This window comes from Vespa velutina, chromosome 17 (assembly GCF_912470025.1).
Source record: "Vespa velutina chromosome 17, iVesVel2.1, whole genome shotgun sequence".
NCBI classification, from domain to species: domain Eukaryota; kingdom Metazoa; phylum Arthropoda; class Insecta; order Hymenoptera; family Vespidae; genus Vespa; species Vespa velutina.
In genome coordinates, this window is record NC_062204.1 from 4,043,794 (window position 1) to 4,064,506 (window position 20,713).

A 20,713-nucleotide genomic window follows, 5' to 3' on the forward strand; every position below is an offset into this window, starting at 1 on the left:
CGGCTGCGCCAGCACGCAATGTCGGACGTCGAGCGTTTCGTGGCACCTACGTCTCTCGCGTTTTTCGCGCATTTCTGAGTTAACCCGGGAAGCATCTTTCTAAGATTTCGCGAACAGTGCCGTAATATGATCGCGTAACTTGGTATATAACGAGAAAACGTTCATTAGGATTCGAGGAAGTACTTCCTGGTTGTCGCGAGGATGGGTGAGTAAAAGGCGGAAATCAAGTGACTCCCGGAGTGCCGGTTGCCTTCTCTGTCTCTCTCTTTCTATCTATCTATCTATCTGTCTCTCTCTCTCTCTCTCTCTCTCTCTCTCTCTTTTACGTTCGATGCAGCGACGACTTGAACGTGTGCGCGCGTGCCGCGATATCGCTCTCGTTTATGAAAGAGAGAGAGATAGAGAGAGGGAGAGTTAAAGTCGATCTTCCGTTTCTGTCACTCACCCAACATTTTCGTAGGCGTCAGTGTAGCAATGAGAGAGAGAGAGAGAGAGAGAGAGAGGAAGATAGTGATACGCCCCTGCATGCGATTTTCACGCTTCTCTTTCTTAACGGCCGAGTTCTCGACGACGCTTGAGAACTTGTAGAAGAGGAAGAAGAGGTAAAATAAAAATAAGAGAAAGAGGCGAACGTCGTTCGAACGGATCGTAAGCTGCTCGAGCGTTACCTCTTCGTCGACGTCGACGTTGTCGTCGTCGTCGACGACGACGAAGTCTCTTCAACAGGATCTCTATAAATAGGCGGGTGAATCTGTCGTCGTCGTTCTCATCGTCGATTTGACGTTTTCTAGGGCGAGTCCGTGGCGCGTGCCTGTCGTCGTCGTCGTCGTCGTCGCCGATGTCCGTGGTTTTTCTTTTTTTTCTCTCCTCACTTGGTTTCGTCTCTCTTTCTCTCCTCACTTTTCCTTTTAGTCTCATTTCACTTCGCGTATCGCCTCGCCTCGAAGCGTGACCTGTATTCTCTCTCTTTCTTCTTTTAGTATGCGCTATGCTACCTCCTTTCTCTCTCTCTCTCTCTCTCTCTCTCTCTCTTTCTCCCTACGAAGCATCATGTTTCCTTCTCGACTCGCCTTCCGACCTTTTCTCTCTCTCTCTCTCTCTCTCTCTCTGGCGACCCCAAGCATAGGTTTTTTCCAACAGCTCAGAGAGAGAGAGAGAGAGAGAGAAGCCTCTTTATGTTTATATTTATTTTTATTCTTACAATCTTGCTCGTATTTTATTTCGTATAGATATCTTTTGAAAGACGATCCTCTAGGAAAGTAATATTGTTCCTATCTATCTCTATGAAAGACTCGATGAAAATTCCCTTTTGCGTTCCATTTTTCCCCTTTTACGATTCCACGCCCTAAACTCGTACAGTACATGATATTCAGTAACTCTTGTCAGACGAAATCGTCTCTATTCGTGTATTATTAATTTCGTCAAATACATGCTTGAATATAAACGTTTATCGTGAAATCGTTATGTTGATATATCTACGACTTAATCGAGATGATAGAGGAAATGACTAGTATAAATTTAATAATCATTTATTCGGCCTGTAAGATTTTTGTACGTATCGCGAGGATAAGAGGAAAGGAATTTTACGATCCTCCCACGCGAAAGTCAAGAAGAAAGAAAAAAAAAAAATAGGAGAAAGAAAAGCAAAAGTCTGTCCCTCTTTCTTTCTCTCGCAGCTCGTTTCACACCAGGCGTCCATTGTTTTGCACGCGTCTCGATTTTCGTATGGTCGGCTTTTGAAAGAGAAGAGAAGAGCGAAAGAGAAGAGAGAGAGAGAGAGAGAGAGAGAGAGAAAAAGAGGGCTTGTGTAGACGAGTCTTTTCTCTTTCTCTTTTCTCTCTCGAGGTCTCCCCAATACACGCTCGTAAATTTAACCACGCAATTATGCGTCCCCTCCTACGCGTTGCACGCACATAGTGCCCTCTCTCTCTCTTTCTCTCTTTTCCTTCTCTTCTGTTGTGATTATGCGCGCGCGTATACGAGTCAAGCACGCGTATGCGCATAGAAAAGAGACGACGTCTACGAGGAGAAAAGGAGGATATTGAAAATTGGGGCTATTTCCAACTCGTTTCTATCGGCTTCAACATATCCGAGAAGATTTTCTTGACGGTTCGTTGACCGATACGATGATTACATACATTAGAACGTATGTCTTTCTAACCATTTCCTTCATCTTCTTCATCGAAAAAGATATTCGTCGAAATCCGACTTATCGGAATATCAAAAAAGAGGGATATCTCCATGGATTTAATTACGTATGAAATGATTTGAAAAACAGAGAAAGAGATGGTCGTGCTTTGATATATTAACGAATCGCAATGATTAATGATGATTTATCATATTCACGAGTATAGATATATCTTTACGGGATTAGAGGTTCTTTGCCAATTACAAGGATTAATCGCATCCTGGAATATCGATGTTTAGTTTTGATATTACAACGGTACCGAGGAATGGTTTAATAAATTATAAAATATGTACGAAAGATATGTTGTAATACGAAACGCTTAATCGTATTCCCTCTCTTTTTGTCCGATCTCATTCGTAATATATAACCAAACTTGTAATACGTAAAAATGATTCTCAATAGTATAAGTCGTAATCGTCGCGCTGTTATACGAGCCTTAGAGAAGCCACCGAGCAAATACTTGGAAATCCATCGTGGGCTTTTAAGATATGCAGAACGTGCGCCGGACATTCACGGATGTTATTTATAATTCACGGCATCGTGACTGTCGGCTATCCGCTTTGCGTATTGTAGACCTCTCCGTTGGCGCTACTTCGCGTCTATCTATCTATCTTATAAATCTTTATCGAGAAATCGGCATATTTTAAATGATCGAAAGTGAAAATAATACATTTACTTTTAATTTCGTGTTAATAGAAAGTTTAACGGATTGGATCGTTCGAATCGAGACGACCTCGAGATAATATATAAGGCTCTTAGATGCAAATTACTATTAACATATATAATCATAATAATTTTCTACTTTAATATAATAGAAGAAAATAAAAAAAAAAAAAATCATCGATTAATGGCTAAACAAGAGTATCGAATAATATAATAACGTGAAAGCTCTAATCGCGAATTCTATCGATACGAACCTATGTTTGTATAAGAGTATCATTGATATAATTATTCGTTAGGTTTCATATTAAATTCACCCTCGTTGTCTCATGCATAATTACTTGCAAAAGGAACGCATTCTCAATTGTAGACGCGTCGCTGCAATTGGAACGACGATCGACTAGCTCTATTGATTTTTCCTCGCGTGCCACCCTCGCGAGTATCGACACACTTTTGGCATGGTAGAGGGGTGAAGCACCCTCTACCGTAAAGGGACACGCGTTTCATGCTATTTCCCGTTTCTTTAGCTCGAGAAACTGCAACCATTGCCCGATCGATATCGAAGGAGTACTCTGAACTCTCTTCTCTCCTCCGAATGCGCCAAACTCTAGACTCTTCTTAGTGTGTGTGTGTGTGTGTGTGTGTAGGTCTATGTATATCGTTACATAGTATTACGTAGTGTTCTTGCCCTCGAAAAATATCATTCTTCTATTCGTTCATCCGTTTATTAATTTAATTTCGAGCAACTAGAAAAAGTCAATTAAATGACTTTTACACGCGAAATGTATACATAGATTAATAATTAATAACGTCGAAGATGAATTACTGATAATACGAAAAGTATCTACTATCGTTTCTCGTAGTGATTCATTATAAAATCGATATTACATCGATCACGGTTTGTTGTTTCCTACCGGTAGGACGAGGTCCTTCGCGAAGACGCGAGAGTGGATGGAACTCGACTCCGAGATTATGTAACAGATGAGAATACAATATAGTAATGTTTATTGACGGACGGCTGTATAATATTACATGCAAATAGTATAACACTTTCGTAGTCGTAGGCTTGACACACATTTACAGTTACGCGCGTTCTATGTAGAAAATATTCTCTTCTTTTTCTTTTTCCTTCCTTCATAGTTTTTTTCCTTAAAACTTTCAAGTTATCAAGACAAATATAAAATTTGTACTTCCTTAATGAACTTATCTATGCATCGTCTTTAAGTCGACAGAATGAGAACACTCACGAAAGAAAATAAACTTATCTTGGCCAGTCCACGTTATTTTCTTTTTAAACGGATTAAAGCCGTACACGGATTTATTATTTTTTTATTTATATATTTATTCGTTTTTCTTTTTCCTCGAATAAATCCAATCTCACGTGCTCGCTCGTAGATAGGCACATATGCGGTAACAATTAGATTGCGATGTAGTTCCAAAGAGTATATATATATATATATATATATATATCGTGCGCGTTACGTAAGTTTTGTAAAGGTAGAAGGAAAAGAATAAAAGGAAAAGAAAAGAAGGAAAAAAGGCACAGAAAACGATAATACAAACAGGTAGCACAGCAATGGTCTTGAGAAGCTATTGACATTTGTCACGCAATCGTGTGTCTTCTCACTCCCTCTATTTTTACATTCTACCGATGAGGTAGAACCTTCTGCCTTCGACTCGATTTTTTTCTTCTTCGTTTTTGTCGTCGACGAAATCAGGTAAAACCGTAATTAAAAAAAAAAAAAAAGAAAAGAAAAAAAAGAAAAAAAACAGAACAAGAATCGCGGCTGGACCACCGACCGTTCGTTTTTTCTTGCGGTTACACGCCGTTGCATAACGCCATCCCATAAAATCGGAGCGTTATTAATCCGCATGCTTCGACTTTTCGAAAAACGGCAAAGAAACGCGGTTTTGCGTTTACGACGCTTGCGCAAGTCCAGTCATTGATTCCAAAGTATTTATCACCGGCATCTAATATCGAATTATAACTATCCCGTCTATATAAACTTCTCTTCCTACGTACATACTATTAACTTTTAGGAATGTTAACATCACTCAATGAATTTCGAGGTAAACGTAGTAACGCCAAGAATTAGACGTCGTCGTCGTCGTCGTCGTCGTTCTCGGCTCATCGAACGGTCACGAGAAGAGACAAGAGTTCATTGATTCGTTCGAATCGCGGTTCTGCTTTCTACGTCCAACTGTTAACAAAAATAACCTTCTAAGTAGGAACGATACTTAAATTATTCACAAGCTCGTTCGCTCGCTCATATATATATATATATATATATATAGTTTCTCACTTGTAATCGAATACACCGATAAGAACGTGATTTATTCATATAATAATAAATTGAGTAAGAGAATTCGGAAATACGATACAGAGCTAACGTGGCTGAAAAAGAAAATAACACAAAGAAAAAAAAAATAATACAAAGACTAAATATGTCTATATACCTTGATACTTTTTTCCCCTTGTACGGAACTACTTACGACGTAAAACGACTATAATATTATACAATGATACGTAAATGGATTAACTTAATAAACGTTCGATAACCTTTTTACGTTATTCGATATAAACGATCAATTATTTAATATAATTTATTCCTATGCGATATTGCGATAATAGATATAGATATATTAATTAATTAATTACAATTCGCAAATACTGTCGAAATATTTTCGTCAAAATTATTTCTGGAAGATCACAACAATGTAGTTCTTGACGATCCAACATCTACGATAATACTGCGATGGCGAAGGGCATCTCGAGTGGTAGGGATAGACTTTAGAGGTGGGAACAGCTCGCAAAGTAAACAGTTGTCGTGACGGTTGACAATCGAAACGTTAATCACCGTGGCTCTGCTCCGACGCTTTCAATTCCTTTTGCCGAGAGACTCATAGCCAGTCTACGATCGGCGATCGAGGTAGTTACGTCGTCTTTCCAGCGAATCGATCGATTGATTTAACGACGATCGTCACGCGTTTTAACTTTTATATATAATAACCATTATTATCTAATATCGCGATAGATAATAGATAATAGAGAAGAACGTTTTATAAATCGAAATTTTTTTCTTTTTCTTTTTTTTCTTTTCTTTTTCTTTTTTTTATCGCTGTATCATTTACTCTTTCATATATTCTTCTCTTTTTTTCTTTTTTTAACTCGCGTGAAGTTACGTAACCAAGAGGAGAGAGGTACAATGAAGTCGAAAACGAGCGAGAGTTTTATAGCGAGTGAAAGCAACGGGGTCAAGAAGGACCAAGCTGTCGAGGAGACCAAGCAAAAACAGTACAAAAAGGGTAAGAGAGAGGAACCATACGAACAATTGAAAGAGGATACTCCATTTATTATTTTAAAATACAATTGTGAATTATCGTGCAAATTTTATCGATTAAATGGCGATCTCTTTCTTATTCTCTCTCGCACTAAGGCGTGGTTTAACGTTTTACGATCGCGATAACGACAACTCCAGTGCCATCTGACGTGGATCCTCTCATGGCCATTACGATTTCCTGCGATTTGACACCGGGGAAAGGAAGGAGGAAAAAAAGATGAAGAAATACAAAGTTTTACGAATCGTTTTTCTACACATATGTCTTGAACGTCTTCTATTATCTTCGTTTTATATATGCAGTACATTTTTATGCGTATCCGTACATGTTGTATAAAAGTTGCATAAAAAGATACATTCGAAATATATACATATGTGTATATATATATATATATGTATATATGTATATATAATATATATATATATATATATATATATTATGTTACTTAGCACGGAGAGATACCAAGTTAGCACACGATTTCTCGTGTATCATGACTTGAGACACGATAATCACGAGCTTATTTGCTTTTCGCTCTCGATATTTCCCCGTCACGTTTTCGCTCTTCGTGAGAAACAGCTCGTGGCGATATTCAAGAATCCAACAGAGTGCACATGTATAAATTTGAGAATAGAAGAGTATCGTCGAGAAAAAGACAAATAAACGATTTAGGTTCGATCGTTGATGTCATAAATTTTCCACGAGCAACGAGCACATATAAATTGTTACGAGCTATATTCCGTTGGTTTTTTAATTGTTATTTTACTAATAAGTCGTTCAAGTTGTCTAATTAAAACTTTCTATTAGTTTATTCCTATATGTACTTGCATATATACATACATGTCCTTCGTTAAATGCCAATGATCTTTGCAATTCAATTGACTATGAAATAAGAGCAAATTGTTACTTAATGAATTATTAAATTATGATAATATATAATTAGTTTCCATATGTAATATGGTACGTCATCTGACTTTATAAACTGTTACGACGATTGGCAAAATTTTTCTATTCTATATCTAAGCTAAGTAAGCCAGCATATTGTAGATAAGAAACTGGGCAGAACACGTTGAAAGTATCGTTTTGATAACGTAGTATTGTTTCGCGATGTAATCGAAAAAACATTTTGAAGATTGTAAAGCAAAAACTTCGACGCATCATGTACAAGTACATTGTTTGTGTGTGTGTCTATATGTATATATTTACATTCGTTGGTCATCGTTAATATAATTCATCATCAGCACGTAATCTTATTACGAGGATATCGAGAATAGATTTTTCATTACATTTCGTATCGTTCACTTAGATACAGTTTAAAGTCTCACGATAATGAAAGTTAATATATTCGTTTTATATTTCGTAGCCTAAAACTTCAGAGCATTTTACGACTTTCGTAATAGAAATCTATTAACCAATATGAGAAAGATAATGTTATCATTCCTATAATGTATACTGGATATTTTAAGCTGCTTTCAAACCGACCGAGTAACGTTTTTTTTTTTTTTTTTTTTTTCTCTTTATTTCCTTTTTTTTTCGTATATGTTCTTACACCTCTTCGTCGTCGTCGTCGTCGTCGTCGTCATCGTAGGAATAAGTTCTTTGATTTTTAAACGTTTCGTGTCGGCAAACATTAAAGTCGGTATAACCAGTTGGTTGGTAGTATCTAATAAATGGGGTTATGAAACTTTGTAGGCTAGAAGCGGTAAAAGGAAACGTGACGTTTAGCCGATACATTAAGGTTAAACGTATTATCTTTATGTATATAAATGATATATGAAGGCAACGAGACGAAACGAGACAGGACGAGACAAGAAGAAGATCGAAAGAGAGCGAACTAGCGTGAGCTTTGACTTGGCGTAAAATTTAATTCTATCATCCCGTTCGCTCGTGGTTATCGCGTATATGTTTGCTCGACGATAATGTAGTTATTGAGATTTAGATCTATGAGATTTTAACGTGCCATTAATGATCCTATGCGAATTTCCTACTTCATTTATCTTCGATATTCCCAAGTATACTTTAGTATATTATACCTACATTTATGATGTGCATACGCATATATATATATATATATAATAATTAACCAACTAACGAAATTAGAACGTGTAAGTTTAGATCGAATTTAATGGACGGTTCGTTGATCTTCTTTGCTATCATCGTCTACTATCGCGTTTCGTGTTTGTGTCACACATCCGCTACTAAACACGCAAATCTTTAGAGAATGTATTACTATATGTATCTGTGCTAAGGCTCGAAACTTATTACTGTTCATTTCCCCGTTGAAAATTCTTGTATGCGGAAACGGAATAATCATATTCACTTATTATTTTAATGGCTTTAATTATGATAATTATATTTAGAAGAAAAAACAAAACGAAGCGTGGAAAATTGATTGATGGTTCACCATACGAGACGAAATAGATCTCTCTCTCTCTCTCTCTATAGATCGATAGGGTAAGATCTAAGAAGACGAAAAAGTATCGCAATTAGTCGTGATTTGTAAACATCGTTGATACGGTACGACGTTGTCGATTTGATGACCCAGAGCGCGTGTAAATGAAAATGAGAGCGAGAGAGATAGAGAAAGAGAGAGAAACTAAGAGTCGTCGGGGTCGCGCTGCATTTGACCCCACTTTGCGACATCCTATTTAGTCCACTTATGAATCATATTAACATACCGCGACCGAGAACGGTGCATGTAGAACGCCCGAGTTACGTGTCGACGGGAACCCATTAAGAAGAAAAGGGGTGTGAACTGATAGATCTATCTCTACCTCTCTCTCTCTCTCTCTTATTTCCTTTACCTCTCTTTTCATTTCTCACGTCACTCTTCTCTCAAGAGAATCATTATACCTCGGTCTAGAGGAATACGACGCTCTCGAGCATGTAACTCTAACGATAAATTTCATAAAATAAATTCTCCATTTAGTGCTTTAATGCCATCGAGAGTTTCGTATATTATGTGTGGGGAGATTATTAAACTGGCCAGATGTCCGGAATTCGTCTCGGATCGTAGTCCCGTTTGAAGTATCCGGATGCTTCCCACTGCAACTCTTGTTAACTCTCAATGAGAATTATGATGTGACATGATGTGTGTTGGTCGCTCGTCAAGATGCTTGAAAATTTTACTCGATTCATTCGAAATTCTTTTTATATATATATATACAAAAATCATCCTCTATCAACGATTAAAGAAATATAAAGGAAGAGAGAATCAGCCTACGCGAAGAGAAAGGAAAAGATTTTAAGCTGATGTGTACGGTGACCTTAACTCACGTGATGAACCGGTGACGTCAAATACATCCGAGAAGAGCTCTTTCATGATATCACCGCGTATTTTTAAAGGTCTCGATACTAACTTCTCGCCGAATGTTTTGCGATCTCTCTCTCTCTCTCTCTCTCTCTTCTCCTTCTTTCCTTTTCTCTCCCCTCTTCGTCCTTTTTGCACACGCCAAAGATCAACGCGGTCACGTTCTCTGTCAGGTAGTAATAATAAGACTACGACTACTTTTCTTACCATTTTCTTGTTTTTAGTCTGTGTCACTTGTCGACAGTGTTATTTTAGTTGATACGTTCAGGCTCGAAGTAATGCAGAAAAAACGATAATAAATCGATGTCGATGTCGAGAGAGAGAGAGAGAGAGAGAGAGAGAGAGAGAGAGAGAGAGAGAGAGAGAGAGAGAGAGAGAGAGAGAGAGAGAGAAGAGGAAAAAGAGAGAAAGAAAGATCAATGGAGTTACTCGTGACATCGTTCTCTCTCTCTTTCTCTCTTTTTGTCATACACATACACACAACACGCACATATGTATATACTCTTTGAAGGATGACTCAGACTCATTCTAGAAGAGGCGTCCCTTTTATGTACTTACTAGCTAGCTCGCCTCGTCTTCGATGAAATGCCGTTGGAATTCATTAACGCCACATGACCGAATGAGAACGATCTTCCTCTCTTTGAATACAAGAGCGATAAGTAAATAAATTTAGTTACATTTATATGATGTCACTTGTTCGAATCTCCATTTCTTGCAACTTAATTAAATCATTATTTTCTATCGAATTATCTTTTTATTTCTTGCTAATTTTCTCTCTCGACGTGACGAGAAGTAACTTGCGAGTAACACATATTTCGTTTCTCTTTCCTTGAAGAGAATCGCGAATCGAGAACGAGAGGACTCGTTAAAAGTAAGACGAGAATAACGGGGAAAAGTTGTCGCGTGAGTCATACACCTGTTCGGACGTACATACTTGCGTATATAAATAAATACGTACATAGGATTCGTATATACGTATATAGTAGTCGCCAAGAATCTCGTTAATTTCTTTCGAAAGTGTCATTTATTCGTGTGCTGCACCGATCTCTCGGGAGGATTATTTCGTGCCGACTCGAAAATCTTCAATTTAAATTCCCGTCGTGTACTAAACCCGTTGTAAAATTATCACGCACGGAAATAAATAAAGTGAAAATTTTGAGATATAAATGATGAATAAAAAGAATGATCGTTTCGATTCCCTTAATAAATATATCTCTCGTCGATCTTTCCTTTCTCATCGTTCGTCTTAATTTTATTATCGAATAACTATGTCGATAATAAACAAAAAAAAAAAAAAAAAGAAGGAAGGAGCGATTCGTTCGAGTTCTCAACTCGTTCGTAATTTTCTTTCGACTCCGATCATTTCGATATTTGTTTCTTACGGTTATTATTAGGAGATTATACAAAAAAAAGAAAAAAAAAACGGAAAGAAATAAAAAGAGAAAGAAAAACTAGCCACGCCAATATGTCTAGCGAATCTAGAAAGTTTCGATAGCGATGTATAGGAATGCTCTAAGAGGAAGCGGAACTGCGGCTCGTAACTTTGAAATGAGCATTCCAATCAGCCGCTTTGACGTTCGGCGACGCTTTCACAATTATATCCTTTTTGATCGTTCTAGCGAATCATAGAACAGCGATTCGAGGATTATCTCGAGAACGTAAAAAAAAATATCGTTTTAGTTCGACTAGGAGTTATAAAAATGGAGTATGAAAATGGAACATGTTCGACAAGATAAATTTTTATTTTATTGTTGCATATAAATATATTATTGTCATACGAGAATCTATCGTATATTTCTAGACTAATTCATTATAATTCTAATTTTCTTTTGCCTTTTAAGGTATCTCATTTAGTATCACTTTACGTTGAGAGTGCACTTGCATTTTCTTCTCATTGATTGCCAAATAAATAAATAAATGAATAGAAATTATTTCGTATGTGAAGGAGAGAAAAAAAAAAAAAAAAAAAAAAGAAAAAAAAAATAGAAGAACTAGTCGATTATACACGATCGAGTCCGTTGTCGTCAAGTACGAAAACCGCACGGTACTTTATCTAACCGCACCTCGACAAGAAAACCGCGATAAGGTTTATAAAACGAAGACCACTTCCAGCACTAGGAAGACCTTCACCCGTTTTCGATGGCCGCGGGTCGCGTAAATGTGCCCTGGCAAGTGTCTTGTACAATCTTTTTCTTCTTCTTCTTCTTCTTTCCATATGGCAACCGGTACGACGTCTAACGTGGCTCTGAGTCATACGTTGCACTTTTACTACGCTTGGATTAAGTTTGTAACGTAGACCATACTCGACCGGTACGTGGCAAGCATTTCAATCGTATATATCGTATCGTGGTGCCATTGATTAAACGAGAAACGAAACACGAGTTTTAGTTATAGAACAAGAATGAAAGGATCCATCGTCGAACGTACAAAGCATTCACAATTAGATATCCATCTTTTTGTTTTCGTTTTTGGAGATTGCCAAACGACCATTGACATTTCTTTGTTTTGCTTGGTCTTTTTTTACAGGGAAAACATTTTGCCAGTCTTGTAAGAAGAAGTGTAGCGGGGAGGTATTGAGGGTACAGGATAAATATTTTCATATAGGTTGTTTCAAGTGTGCTCAGTGCAATGCTAGTTTAGCACAAGGTGGCTTCTTTGCTCGAGAGGGTTCCTACTATTGTACGAAGGTAAAGTTCAAGAAGTTTTTAAAATCTTTTAAATCTTTATAGAAATATTGAAAGGAGATCGATCGTTTTTTTGTTCTTCTTTTATTTATTTATTTATTTTTTTTTTCTTTTTTTTTTCTTTTTTTTCCTTTCCGTACAGGATTACCGAGAACGTTGGGGCACGAAATGTGCTGGGTGCGGAGAATACGTTGAAGGTGACGTTGTTACAGCTGGAGAGAAGCATGCCTTTCATCCAAATTGTTTTCACTGTCAAAGATGCAGACAGCCGTTGCTTGGACAAGGAACGAAAGTTTCTCTGGTACAAGGTACGTTCTCTTAAACTTGCGACTACGTAGAAATAAAAAGAAAAGAAATAGAATTCGAGCAGGGATAATATGTCGTCGCGTGCTTCGCGAAACGAGTCATGAAATTAGCATAAGCAGTCGTTCTGTTAAAGGCAAATTACCGTTCGGATAAATCGTCGCTCCTTAGTGTTACAAGGTCAATACGTGCGAAGGCTGAAAACTATGTAACGTTACGTAGATTCGTAGGCCGCGCCGGTAGCCTGTTGTATGATTAGTCATACTTCGGTTACCAAGAAAGTGCAATAATAATCGGCTATCAGCGATAAGAGATCACGCGATAAAACGATTTATCTGTTATCTCCGTAACAAACACTTAAAAATCAAATGCGAAATAAAATTTTATTGTTACATAGGTGGAATAGTCCAACGAGAATAAGATGTTCGTATAATGTGATTATTCGAGTTAAGCGATACAACAGAAGGCATTTACTCGTCGAATGACGGAGAGACCGGATCTATACAATTTTCGTTTCATTGTCCCCGTAGGTCAAGCTCTATGTCATCGATGCGTTGGTATCCCCGTTCGAGAAGCATCGACGCCAGTGGGGAATAGCGGTGGTGGTACTCGAGGATCCAGCGATGCCACGACTGACCCTGGTGCTTGTGCCGGCTGCGGAAACCAATTGCGAGAAGGTCAAGCTTTGGTCGCTCTCGATCGTCAATGGCACGTTTGGTGCTTCAAATGTCATAGCTGCGACACCGTTCTACATGGCGAATATATGGGGAAGTGAGTGAGATCATTTTCTGTTCGATCCTTTAAATCTTTTTACGCTCGTACATCTTATTTTATGGAAAGTTGGAAAGATGTAAAATATATTTCTTTTAAAATTATTATCCTTAATATGTAAGGAGAATTATTAGTTTTATCCATTTTTGATAATAGACAATATTATGAAAGATATTGGACGGAGTATATCGAATGTCGTTGGATCAAAGATATCTGTGTATGTTCGTTCGCAGAGACGGCGTGCCTTATTGCGAGAAGGATTATCAGAAACAATTTGGCGTGAAGTGTGCGTATTGTAATCGTTACATAAGCGGCAAGGTTCTACAGGCCGGTGATAATCATCATTTTCATCCGACCTGCGCTCGTTGTACGAAATGCGGTGATCCGTTTGGCGACGGAGAAGAGATGTATCTGCAAGGTGCGGCAATCTGGCATCCTCGTTGCGGTCCAGGACCAACCGGACCGAACGGTATAGTCAACGGACACGGAGAAGGTGCACATACTCCGCAACACAGAGAATCCGAACGAATTTCCAGTAGCGCCTCGGAAATGCAGGTAACTTCGGTCCGTACGAATTTTCTATTTTCGTTCTACGAACGATCGTTCGAACGAGATCGAGTATCCTTACTTTCGCGATCTACGTAAATCGATATATCGATATATATATATATTCGACAAAACGATTTACTTCGAGAGAATCGTGATCTATAACGTGAGATACCGTAAGTAATTATTTTAATACAAATACGAGAGACGTATTTTAGATACTCGGAACTCGTATAAAATGTACAGTGTATGTAATTGTATATATACATATATATATATATATATATTATCAATTATATATTATCAATTTATATCTTGTATATAAGTGCGTATTGTTATGGGTATTGCTATGTTTTCGATTTTATTCGGCTTAAGCTTTCTTTTTATTTTTTGTATATGTATTATTTGTCAAAAAGCACACGGCGTATCACGTATACGAGCTTTTGCCTTTTTTCTTTCTTTCTTTTTTTTTTTTTTTTTTTTCGTATTCCAAGTCTCTCCGAAGATATCGAACAAGGCATACGTGTGTGAATTGTACAGGCTGAGGAAGTAATCGAGAAGAATTCTCTTGCAGAAAATACGTTTTGAATGCACGTTGCTATATTGATCATTGGCAATTGCACATTGTATTCAGGTGCATCGATATCGTTCGTTAAATATCATTTCAATGTATGTGTATATTCCATCTCGTTTGATATGTACAAACATACGTACGATTTATTGTTATTTATTTGAACAAATGTTCATCACATCGAACGTACGCATAAGCATCGGATGGCATAAAAGTAGAATATGCTAGAGATCGAAGAATTGTTCGTATCGAAATAAAGCTTGATGTAATAGCTTTTAGTTATGGTTGTCCTGAAAAACGTATCGCTTTAATATGCATCGTTCAACGTTTTACCCTATTCTTTACGCACGCTTCGATATACGAAGGTACTATTACGTATTATTTGAAAACTTTATCATCTTATCGTACTTTTGATTTTTTATTAAGTTTTTTCTTTTTTATTATTGCTTTCTTAATCGTTGTTTATTTTTTTTCGCACGGTCATTGTGTATAGTTTTCATTGCGGTCACGCACGCCAAGCCTGAACGGATCACTCTGCAGCCCTTACAGCAGCCTCAGTCGCAAGGTATGGCCACGTATCATTTGGAACGGTCTTCCTTTATGAGAAATCTTTACATTTTATTGAAATCATTTTTCAATTCGCATATTATTACTATTATTATTATTATTATTATTATTATTATTATTATTATTATTATTATTATTATTATTATTATCATCATCATCATCGTTATTATTATCATCATCGTCGTTATTACCATGAGAAATCATTTACGATTTGCGATTTTTCGAAGGAATTCCGTACTCTCCGTTGTACTTTTTTTTTTTTTTTCTTTTATCCACTTTACATTTAAATTATGGCGGTGCTGGACAAAAGTTGATCGAAATGAACGAGAAAAAATAATAAAAATTTGAATGTGACGAAGATTTTCTCAATTGCCTCAGTATTATCCTGCACGAACCGGCAGTCCTGGATTGATCCTGAGAGAATACGGTCGAGGAGGACACGAGGATGTATCTAGAATTTACACTTATTCTTACTTGACTGAAACGCCCAGTCAAGGATATCTGAGACGTCCGATACAGCCTTACGACAAACCTCCGACAAGTCCCCACTTTCATAGACCCAGCTGTATGTAAAATTCTATCGTCGATATAATCGTATAGCTATTGTCATCGATATTGATGAGGGAATCTTTCTATCGATTTCAACAGCATCTCGTTCGATAAGAAGTAGCGGTGGACGTAGTAGCAGATCAGGAATGAGAGCATTGGTCGATGCTTTGAGCGAAACTCGGCCAAAGTCGCCTGCTGCTGGAAGTCAGGTTGACAACGACGAGCCAATAGAATTGGCACATTATCCGGATGCTATGAAACCTCCACCTGGTGCTCAGCCGCCGATAGAAAGAGATGACTTTCCAGCTCCTCCTTATCCTTATACCGATCCCGAAAGACGTAGACGATGGTCCGATACTTACAAGGTATATATTTCTGATTATATGTAGATTAGTAGACTAGTTTGGAGAGTCATTGACGTTCTTTGTGAATAGGGGGTACCCGCATCAGATGACGAGGATGAGGTAGACAACAAGACGTACATCAAAGAGGTGGAGCAAAAGTTGAAAAAAGAGCAGGACGAGTTGAGTAAGATCGATACGGGAATAGCGAAGGTGTTTCTACAGGATCGCGAAAAGGATCGAGAGAATTTGAGACACAAAGCTGCCAACGTTGATCCAAGAAATGCTTCGAGGACGCCATCGGCCGCGAGAGAACCAACCTATAGGCTGCGATACGAGAGTCCCGTTGGAGCATGTAAGCTTCGCGAGCGAAACAATAACTTTCAGCTAATAGTTTAAAGAGTACTTTCGTCAAAGAAAACTTTTTATGCAGCGCCATCGAGAAACATAGATCATGCACGACCATGGGAAGACGACGATGGTTTTAGTTACAGATCGAGTGGGCCTAGTTACAACGGTGAGTCTCCTTCGATCTATAAGTCTATCTAGAAAAAAAAAAAAAAATAATGAAAAAAGAATAGAGAAATCATTTATTCATAACTATTTCATGAATGCATAAGCAAAAAATCATCTCTCATACATGTCCACACGTTCGCACATAAACACTAACATAATCACTCTCTACCGTTTTGCAATAACGTCGACGTTTTATCGACGATTAGAAACCGCGTGAAGATTTGACAAATGGCCAAGGGATAGCCAATTAAAGTTCGATCCTATCACCTGCAAGACTTTGCTACGTGGAATTCACGACGTATCCGGCGTAAGCAAATCTTGCTTTAGGTGGATTAAGGGATCTCGTGTGATCTCGTGTTAAAGAAAATGAGGGAACAGTACGTGTAACTCGAGCAGGACTCGTTGTGTTGTTTTTTAAGAGCACCAATAAAAAAACCACACTCTCCTATGGACGCCCCATTAATCTAACAGGTGATGTATTCTGCCTCAGCATGCCGTCGACCTACCTCAATGTGCCTGCCTGGCCTCTCTTCTCCTTTTTTAATTTCTATATTTTATTCTTTTTCTTCTTCTTTCGCGTATATAGTTGATTATATATAACCATAGGATTAAACATTGCATTTTATTCTCTTGTATTATTAATTGGCAGCTATATATTTTTTTTGCTCGGTCAAAATGCTAACGACGTTTCTCGAACGACGCCTTGCTACAATTTTTCCTGCATGATACAGAGGGTTTACTTAATGGGAAAAAGAGAGAGAGAGATGGGAGGGGGGAGAGGGAGAGAAACATAGATAGAGAATAATAATAGGCTTATCACACACGGACACACATCATACTCCTCGACTTTGTTATCATTGCAATATTGGAAGATAATCGAAGATCTTTTCATTTTCTTTTTTCTTTCTTTTTTTTTCTTTTTTTTTTTTTTTTGTTTTCTTTTTTCTTTTTCCTTTCTTGATCATCGTATCTTTCTCCTGGCGCATGATACTTTCGCATCCTTCGCTTATCTCATTGGAAACTTTTCAAAGATTAATTCGTATCTTCCAATGTTGAGACATTAAGCATAGAAAAGTACAAAAAAAAAAAAAAAAAAAAAAAAAAAAAAGAACAGGCGGCCATCATCTCGTGAGTCACACGCCTCTACCTGTCGTCGTGTCTACCATCGTGTCTCTATTTGTGTTTTTGTGTTTGTGTTGTGTTTGCGTGGGCGGCAGTTGGGAGGTCATCGGCGCGTTCCCCGGCTCCCAGAAACTATCCACCCCTTGGTACTCAACGCGCCTTCACTCTTCCAAACGCCACTAGGCACTATCATTCGGTGAGTCCGAAAACTTTCCAATTCGCTAGCCGTCGAATTCAAGTCAAAGAAGTAAAACCAGACAATTATAGCCTACGTAGTTAGTAGAGTACTCTTTCATCCTTCGATAGTCGAAAGGAATATTTGTAAAAGAGAAAAGAAAAAAAAAAAAAAAGAAAAAGAGAAAGAAAGAAGGAAAAGATCAAAGAGAAGAAAAGTAAGAAGTACTTTGACTTGTCTTCGCGGAAGGCTCGCTTTTTTTAGCTTAACAAAAAGAGACCGACTTGCAAAAAAAGAAAAAAGAAAAGAGGAAAACAAAGGTGCCGGCTTGTTTGAGACTGTGAACCGTTTTCGTTAGGATTTTTTTTTTTTTTTTTTTTTTTTTTTTTTTTTTTTTTTTTTTTTTTATTATAATTAATCATCAATCATACAATTTATTTGACAAAATCTTTGTTATAAAACAGAAAGTGCTAAACGACCTTCTTTTTCACGGAAGAGAAAAGGTAGGGGCTTATTTTTTTTCTTTCTTTTTTTTCTTTTTTCTTTCTTTTTTTTTTTTTTTTTTTTTTTTTTTTTTCCAATGACACGAAACGGTCATACCCGTTTCTTTTGATTTTATTACGAAAACGAGAGTGACGTTACATACTATATACGTAGATAGTTACTTGTGCATGATGTAACTAATCAGGTGTGCTCTCTCAATGTCGATTGCGTTTTCCTTTGGGTTTCTCGTGCGTGGGACAAGGACAATAATATTATTAATAATAAATAATAATAATAATAATAGTAATAGTAATAGTAATAGTAATAATAATTTCACCGTGACCGCTCTATATTAAAACGTCGGCTCTTTTGTATCGTGTACATTGTTGATGTGCTTCGTAGTTAAGAGATCGTGAGCTCGGATAAAAGAAGATAAAAATCGGTATTCGTGGAAGAAAGAAAATTCATTCTAGGTAAACTGTACGATAATTGGATATTTCATGGAAAAACGAAGCCACCGACTACTACGTGAGTGCTGGGAACGATCAGGATTCGTTTTTCGTATTAACGAAACATCATGGACTTCGTCCTGTTCGCGTTATACATACACCTGTTTGGCTTACACCATGAATACGATTAATATATTAGTAAAATGAATATACGCATATCTATATTACGTATATGTGTATTATTTACTTATACCTATCTGTAGGTGTTTGATATAAATGGAAATGACAAAAAAGAAAAAAAAGAAAAAAGAAATTGTTATAACCTAGGCGAACGTTGGGGCATTCGTATGGGAATGAAAGAGTAACTTTCTACCATCCCCTCCTATTCGAGAAACAATTGTAGTAATAAATCATAAATTGACATTTGAAACCAGTTGTGAGCTCTCTTCGGCACATCCCGAAGCCAGGGTACGGTCTGGCACCGCGAAGTCACACCTTCTCCTCGACCGGCGGTTCTGTATCTGCTCTCCCTGTAAGTCTTGCACCGCGTTTACGATCGACCGATCGAACAAAACAAAACAAAAAGAAAAAGAAAAGAAAAGAAAAAAAAAGAGAACAAAAAAAAAAAAAGAAAAGAAAAGCATCCGCGCTTAACATAAAGAGAGTATTCTTTACGTTCGACCCCAAGTCCCTCGGCCTGCATCTCCTATTAAGATAACGCTTTTTTCTCGTCTAGGGTGATTATTCGTTCAGTGGGATGGGAGACAAGACGCACAGCACTGATTTCTCATCCGGCAAATCAGATAGTGAGTAAAAAATAAGAATGGAAGAGAGGGAGAGGGAGAGAGAGAGAGAGAGAGAGAGAGAGAGAGAGAGAGAGAGAGAGAGAGAGAGAGAGAGAGCGAGAGGAAAAGGATAAACGTGCAAACACACCTTTATCTTTTCTCGTCGAATTATTTTTTTCACACGTAATTTTCAATAATTAATCAATTAATTAATCACTTAGTTTCTTCGCGAGATATACCACGTAGTTGATTCGCTGGGTATTTTCTTGCGGGGAAAAAGAGATTACTTTTTTATTTCTTTCTTTTTTTTTCTTTTTTTTTTTTTTTCTTATTAATTAGATCTTTTTTCAATCTGCTTATCATTCTGTGCATGCTTTACTAATCCTCTTTCCTGCGAGCTATCGCACTGTCACTGTCGCCTATCACACTTGGTCGTAGCAAATTTTAAATTTGTGTCGTCCTTGATAATGTTCATCTTCGTTCGTTCGAGATTATAAGCTGTCGTGAATAGCTTTCCAAATTCTTTCGTTTCACGTTCTACGAACGACGATTTGTGCTTAGTCGATAGGACGATGAATAATTAAAAAAAAAAAAAACAAACATAGATAAGAACGATGCAGGTACTTTGACGAGTAAAAATCAATGTACGTGCATCGGTTTCATTTTCGCTGACAATTAAATAAATATTCGTAGACAAGAACCGTACGAAGAAAATTTAAATTAAATATAGAAAATCATTCGTAGCAATCATGTTCCTACATTCTCCGCTTGGCTGTAATCAACTGAGGCAATGAATTGCAATTTGGTTTTTTTTCTCTTCTTTTACTTTGCATAAAAACAAAAAAAAAAACAAAACAAAAAAAAAAACAGAAACAAACAAAAAGTAGTTGAGTCAAGCGAGACGAAACTTGGAACATCGTTGACGAAAAGTACACGTAACAAATGGTTTGTGCAATATGGTTTGACATGGTTTTCTTTCCCATTTTTTTTCCCCAATTTTAGTATCGACAGGCAGCATCACGGATGTGGATCGACGGGCATTGGTATGTACCACAGCCCCATACTACTCCCGGCAAATTAGCATGGTTTGTAGATTGTTCTTGCAACCCTTTTTTCTTTCTTCGACGCGATACACAATCGTGCATGTTTTTGATTTTGATGTGATGATAAAACGAGAAAAAATTAGACAGAGAAAATGATCCTCCTGCTGATGAACATATAAATATATTTTGCAATTGTATGTATTACGATTCGTTGAAATATATTTTATCGATGAACATTAATCGATGTTAATGTTAAAGAAGACGGGATAAACGCATTGCACATGTATGATATTGTATATATTGATGTACATTCT

The 20,713-nt window shown here is 37.3% G+C and overlaps 1 protein-coding gene across 31 annotated transcripts in view; it reads left to right on the plus strand.

Annotated features, from left to right (window-relative positions):
* The window catches only part of LOC124955171 (actin-binding LIM protein 2), a 25,065-nt gene continuing 4,352 nt past the window's right edge, over positions 1 to 20,713 (plus strand). The window contains exons 1-15 of one of the 31 annotated variants that reach the window (XM_047509186.1): positions 1 to 205; positions 10,056 to 10,153; positions 12,021 to 12,181; positions 12,321 to 12,486; positions 13,012 to 13,252; positions 13,486 to 13,816; positions 14,863 to 14,934; positions 15,315 to 15,501; positions 15,585 to 15,850; positions 15,920 to 16,181; positions 16,260 to 16,343; positions 18,104 to 18,142; positions 19,006 to 19,103; positions 19,308 to 19,377; positions 20,359 to 20,441. In XM_047509186.1, coding sequence (XP_047365142.1) covers positions 10,075 to 10,153; positions 12,021 to 12,181; positions 12,321 to 12,486; positions 13,012 to 13,252; positions 13,486 to 13,816; positions 14,863 to 14,934; positions 15,315 to 15,501; positions 15,585 to 15,850; positions 15,920 to 16,181; positions 16,260 to 16,343; positions 18,104 to 18,142; positions 19,006 to 19,103; positions 19,308 to 19,377; positions 20,359 to 20,441 — 2,139 coding nt within the window. In that variant the 5' untranslated portion in view covers positions 1 to 205; positions 10,056 to 10,074. The other 30 variants (XM_047509184.1, XM_047509188.1, XM_047509200.1 and 27 more) reach the window with 30 other exon arrangements.